The sequence below is a fragment of the Carassius carassius genome, chromosome 38, assembly GCF_963082965.1.
Source record: "Carassius carassius chromosome 38, fCarCar2.1, whole genome shotgun sequence".
Classification (NCBI taxonomy): Eukaryota; Metazoa; Chordata; class Actinopteri; order Cypriniformes; family Cyprinidae; genus Carassius; species Carassius carassius.
This window is the reverse complement of record NC_081792.1, coordinates 16,186,275-16,192,783: the sequence shown is the minus strand read 5'-3', so window position 1 is coordinate 16,192,783 and position 6,509 is coordinate 16,186,275. Positions and strand designations below refer to the sequence as shown.

The 6,509-nt window shown below is 40.3% G+C and overlaps 1 protein-coding gene across 7 annotated transcripts in view; it reads right to left on the bottom strand.

The window, feature by feature from the left end:
* Positions 1–609: 609 nt before the first annotated feature.
* LOC132119427 (membrane-associated guanylate kinase, WW and PDZ domain-containing protein 1-like) overlaps positions 610–6,509 on the bottom strand; it is a 134,441-nt gene continuing 128,541 nt past the window's right edge. For 6 of the 7 annotated variants that reach the window (XM_059529376.1, XM_059529371.1, XM_059529373.1 and 3 more), the window contains 2 exons: positions 5,554–5,692; positions 610–2,437 (listed from right to left, as the gene is read on the bottom strand). In XM_059529376.1, coding sequence (XP_059385359.1) covers positions 1,275–2,437; positions 5,554–5,692 — 1,302 coding nt within the window. In that variant the 3' untranslated portion in view covers positions 610–1,274. Of the gene's footprint in view, positions 2,438–4,128; positions 4,209–5,553; positions 5,693–6,509 lie in introns of all 7 variants that reach the window. The other variant, XM_059529378.1, reaches the window with a different exon arrangement.

Below are 6,509 nucleotides of genomic sequence, written 5' to 3'. Positions count from 1 at the left end.
TACATAAACATAAAGGTCTTCAAAACACATTGTTTAGCTGGTAATGGTTATTTTCATTCTGTTAAGTTGTTGAAGTGAGGACATACTAATTCCCAGTGATCCCTAACCACTCTTAACCATCCCTACTACGGCTGTAGAGAACAAAATTCAATTTTTATGCATTCACATCATTGTCTTTGAGCCAGAGAGAAAGGCTCAGTCTCTTATTCAGCTGATAACCTCTGTGAAGCAGTTCTCACTGGATTTTTAAAAAGCTGTCGACTCCGTGGGTAGTGTATTGAATCTCTTTACCTTCACCTTTTGAACTGCCAAGAAGATAAAGAAGTCTTTGTTCTCTTCTCCTCTTTATTTTCCAGACATGTTGGCAAAGTGCTAGAGAAGAACCTAGTGCAGTTAAACAGTCTCTACCTCCCACATGCATCCATCTTGAATAAATTTCACAGTCCAAGTTATCCTCCGCTTGCCCTGCTAACTAGCCTATTCCCTTTTTGTGGAAAGCTTGAGAATCATAAGAAAGACCATCAAAATGTGCATGTATGTATGTATATATATATATATATATATATATATATATATATATATATATATATATATATATATATATATATATATATATATATATATATACACTTTTTATTTTTTGAACATTATCATCATAGTTTTTAATTAATTATCCCTTCATTCTTTTAAAATGATCACCTCTGAATGTACACATACTGCAAACTGTCAAAAATATACAAACGAATGCAGGCTTGTGCTATACTCTGGTCAAATGTCTAAAAAACAGTGGCACTGGGGAAGAAAAAGAAAATATAAGAGAGAAACGACATTGAAAGTGTAAAGACATGCACAGTATATGTCTGAGCACCACATTGACTGAGCTGCTCGGTGCATGAGAGGGCTCTCTGTAACAGAAGTTTTCATAATCAGACTGTAGTCCAAAAGGCTGTCCTTTGTAAAACAAAATGAAAGAAAAACAAAAAAGAAAACACCAAGAATGGTACTGTTAGGCACATAATCGTTTTCTTTATACATAGTTGTCAAACTCTGTAGAACTGCTAGCAGATTTATAAAAAGGGTCATAAATAAAAAAAAAAAATGACACTTCGATGGAAAGAAACATTCTTCTGCTGTTGAGAGTTTTAATATGTTCAACCATGAGAAAACATCCAGATTTCAAATCAATAATTTAGTATCCAGGTTCTGCGCAGTCCTTGGATGAAGGCTTGTGTGGACAGTGGGCTCTGGGAATGGTGTCCTTCCTAGCCGACCCATCAGATGCTGAGGTCTTTGGAGCTGTCTTTGTAGGCCTTCCTCCTCGGCTCAGGTGCTTTGTTGTTAGCTTTACTGTAATTGGATCTGAGGGTGCTATAATACCCACTCAGCTGAGATCCGACCTCCTCTTCCTCCTCAACACGGTAACCTCTGATGGGAGACAGGTCTCGACCTAGACTCCTCGTCCGGTACGAGTTTGAAACCGGAGACTCGACTCGACGGTATCCATCCTGTCTGCCCCCACTTCTCACTGGGGAGCGGCCCCTCAATAACGAGTTGTAGTTTTGAAAGGCTGAATCCGAGTCGGGCATCCGAACACGGGGAAGGGTGTCGACACGAGAAGCACTGCAGAAAAGGGTTGAGTCATGATAGGCTCTATCTAGGTAGCTGGGTGGCTCTCTTGGAAGGTTGTCTTCCAGATCGAGCCGGTCCAGAGATGCCGACAAATATGGAATGCTCTCGGATCGGGATGGAGGTTTGGGAGGAGGAGGTTCTTTTAAGGTCACATCTAGCCCCCTGTCCAACTCACTGTTGTAGGGTATATTTGAGGAAGCTGTAGGACGTCTCGAAGGAGACTGGTATCTGGATCGTTGAGGGGAACGGTAGGGGGATCTACGGCGGTAAGGAGAACTGCGGCGATAACCGGATTGGTGGGGAGAACGCTGAGGTGAACTGTGTCTGCGAGGAGAAGAGTGGCGATGATGGTGTCTATCCGGTGAGCGACCATGTCTTCGGTCGTATCGACTGTCCAAGGTGTTCTCGGCACTCCGAGCTCTGCGCCTCTCTGGGGAGCGGTGCCTCCGGTGGTGGTGCTGGTTGTGACTGTGGTGGTGATGGTGTGAGTCATCCGTGCTGGACCTCTTCTTGTCGCCCTTCCTCTTGTGAGGCTTTGAGGTTCCACTGTCCTTGCTGTGCCCTTTGCTCCTGTTCTTCTTTTCAGGGGAGCTGTGTCTGTGGTTGTTGTGGTGGTGGTTTGACCGGTGGCCGTGCTCCCTTTTGCCAGACTCCCGTGCCCTCCTGTCGTCATTTCGTGATGATTTGTGTAGTTCTGGTGGATAGCTGGACTCCGATGGTGGGTGGGGTCGACTTTCGGGAGGAGCTGCATTCACTTCCGAAACAGTTTGTGCACCGGCGCTGAGGCCGTTGCCGTCGTTGATGCCGTCTGTAAGATACGAGTAATTATGAGTGAACTCAGTTCTCACACACTGCCCTGAACATGTATAATGTTATTAATGGATTGTGAATGTGTCTTTATTATTATTATATTTTCAAAGCTCTTATAGGTTAAGGTGTTACAAAGACTAGACTGCCTTGCCCCCGTTAAATACATTTACAGTACAGACCAAAAGTTTGGACACACCTTCTCATTCAAAGAGTTTTCTTTATTTTCATGACTATGAAATTTGTAGAGTGACACTGAAGGCATCAAGGGCTATTTGACCAAGAAGGAGAGTGATGGGGTGCTGCGCCAGATGACCTGGCCTCCACAGTCACCGGACCTGAACCCAATTGAGATGGTTTAGGGGTGAGCTGGACAGCAGACTGAAGGCAAAAGAGCCAACAAGTGCTAAGCATCTCTCGGGGAACTCCTTCAAGACTGTTGGAAGACCATTTCAGGTGACTACCTCTTGAAGCTCATCAAGATAATGCCAAGAGTGTGCAAAGCAGTAATCAAAGCAAAAGGTGGCTACTTTGAAGAACCTAGAATATGACATATTTTCAGTTGTTTCACACTTTTTTGTTATGTATATAATTCCATATATAATTCCACATGTGTTAATTCATAGTTTTGATGCCTTCAGTGTGACTCTACAATTTTCAAAGTCATGAAAGTAAAGAAAACTCTTTGAATGAGAAGTGTCCAAACTTTTGGTCTGTACTGTACATGCACTTTAAAAGTCTGATTTCAGTCAGACTAAAACAACAGCCAAGACTGGAATCCACTACATGACCCAGTTTTTTTTTAGTCTGGAGTCGTCGAAAGCTTGATGAATGTCAAAGTCAATCAGCAGGCAGATTTCACAGAAAAGTGAATGACTGGCAGAGACTTGGCATTGCGCTTCTATGTGACATATATTTCCAAATATTTGCCATGTAGTGTATACTTTTGAGTTTGATATGAGTTTGACTGTGCAAAAATCTGTTGTAACTGTGCATGTTAATGTACTTACTGGTTCTGTTCCTACACTAATCAACAATTAAGAACAGTTTTGCTGCTGATGCAAATAATGAACACATGCAATTGATGCTTTTAAAATGCTGTTTCAAATGTTTAAATTTCAAAACATAATGGACTGGTTTGAGATGGCATGTCTGAATGATTAAAAAAATGGATGTAACAAACCTGAGGCAAAACTTCCAGGCAAACCGTTCTGTTCCCACGACACTTATCTGAGGTCAAAGCTAACACTCTACACGTAGAAGCACTTTTGAGCTACATATTTTCAATTTGCTTGTTGTTTTTTAATGAGAGAAACCTAACATGCTGAAGATAGACATGGATCCAAAGAGTCAAAGAAGTTTTACCTGTACCAGTTAATGGCTTTGGTATGTGGCAAACGATGACGAAAAAAAGAAAAGAAACGCATGACAAAACAATAAACACCACCTACTTAATAATAATAATAAAAAACTGCATTCAGTGATGAGGGTTTAAATTCATCTGTGGTGATGTCAGCAAACTTTAAATGCAAGAATGAAACCCACTCATTCAGGTCACAATGTCAGAAATGGCCACAGGACTGGCAATGCATTCTTTGTAAATGAACTTGCAAGAGACAGTACGGTTGAGTGGAAGCCACAGCACAGAAAACTGCCAGATATGAGATGAGACGGAACACAGGATCTACAAACCGTGGTCTGATTTTGGTAGAAAGCAGGCTCTCCTGTCTTTTCAGATCTCATACAAGCAGCGACTTGGGGAGCAACCATCGCTAGGGGTGGAAGGAAGAGCCCAGAACAACAGAAAAGGATAGATAAAAAAGAAGAGAGAGAAGCAGAGTATTTAGATCCCTTAAACAACAGTTGTGAGAGAGATATGCTCTTTTGCAATGGAAACCGTGTTTATTTTATCAATTAGTCAAAGATAGAGATTGTCCATAAAATGCCTCCATCCTTGAGTGAAAAATCAACACTAACAGAGAGAGCTGGAACCAAACGCATGTGCACATACACACACACACACACACACACAACCAGCAGCAAATCAACCCAAAGACAGTGAGATGTGGATGCCGCAACAAGCTTATGTGCACAAACACACACACCATATGAAGCAGTTTACATTGCAAACAGAAAGAAAAAACAAAAGTGGTGAGACGTGGAAGAGAAAAATGAGAAAAACAAGTAGAAAATGGTATAAAAATATAAAACCTCACAGAGATGTCATGTTGGTGCAGGAAAGGACACATTATGTCACATTCTGAACTTGACAAAATACATGAATGAGCATCTTCAAACGGTCAAGACCAAAAGCATCAAAAATAACTGTGGCAAATTAGTACATGAATTTTCCATAAATATTATGGAAATTGACAAGAAAACAAAACACATTTACATGTTCACTGACATCATGCGGCACTGACATTATGCTCAATGAGTTGCTTTCTGTCTGTAAATGAAAGGATGTAACGTCCGATAACAATCCATTGAATAAAAAAAAAAAAACACGATAATGGAATGTAGAGTTTAAGAACCATCTGCAAAGTTTGCAACGAAGCAGCTGACATGTACAACATGCAAAAAGATCCGTGAATATACGAAATACAGTATTGTGAGTGTTTACCGAAATAGCTAATGATACCAGAACGTGTTGTAGTCATGAAGTCTCAGTAGCTTACATTCACCTTCAATAAATATCATAAATATGTTACAACTCACTGACATGGTCATGCCACCTCAGTGGAGGGCATGACAGAGTTTGTCATAGTTTTTTTTTGTTCCTCTGAAAAACAATAAACGTATATTCAGTTTTAGAAATGTTAATATTTCTGCTTCCTCACTTTTTGTGTGTGTTTTTTTTATTCTTGTAAATTATTATGAAAAGCTTGTGCTACAACCACCACCCAAAAGCCACATGTCCCATAGTCCCAAGGCTAGCCCAGTGCACAGAGGCAAGGGGGGCAACAGCAGCAAGTGGAAGGCCCATCACCCAGGAGGAAGTCAGAGGAGAGGGCCAGTGTGCAGAAAAGAAGAGGTGGTGGTGATGCCGACCCCGTGGGGCAACCCGTCAAGGGGTGAAGACAGGGGAGAAGGGGATGTTCTCGTAGATTGACCCACCATATTCTGGCACAGAGCCGTCCCCCCTCTTTAGGACCAGGTGGACTTTTCGGCCACCGTTTTTGATCAGTTCAATGGCACGGGCGTGCTTCATGCCCTTGGTGCTCTCCCCATTGATCTCCAGGATCTCATCTCCAACCTAGAGACATAAAGAAAGAGAGAGGACATGGAGAACATAAAAATAAAGCAGTGGGATCTATATTTGGCAGTGAGATCCAGTAAATATCGTCATCTACAGAGAAAGCTAAAGATGGAGAAGAAGGTAGAATTTCCTTTGTTCTATTTCCTTATCTGCCTCTGGTTAACTATCAGAACTTATCGTCAAGGGAATACCCATTTCCACAAAAATGGGTGTTTGGCTGACAACTCGCTGCGCTTCACAGAGTCCCTACACTACTGTCCTCTCATCTAATTTGCAGAGCTAAGCATGGAGGCTCTGCATTTCATTTGTTAGCACTGATGCTGACAGCTAATTTGTCTAATCTTATTTAACTAAAAATCTACAGTTTAAGAACTTTTAAGATAACTATGGTGATATGCTGATTATAGAATTTGCTGTGATGTTCTGACGGAGGACAGCAGAAACAGTGGTAAATGCAAAAACTAACTGTTTAATCATGCATAGTTAGGAGAGCAAATTATCAACTTTTTAATGAATGAATTAATACATAAAGCATTTTAATTAATAACAACTCATTTTGGGGCATCCATTTAAATTGAATAAATATTATACAATTTAATTAAATATAATCATTTAATTTAATATTTAAATTAATATGAAAAAATAGTCATTATAGCTTCTGTAATTTAATATATAATAAGATATATAATAAGATATATATATATATATATATATATATATATATATATAGTCATGGCCAAAAATATGGACACCCTTGGTAAATATGATCAAAGAACGCCGTGAAAATTTATCTGCATTGTTAATCCTTTTGATA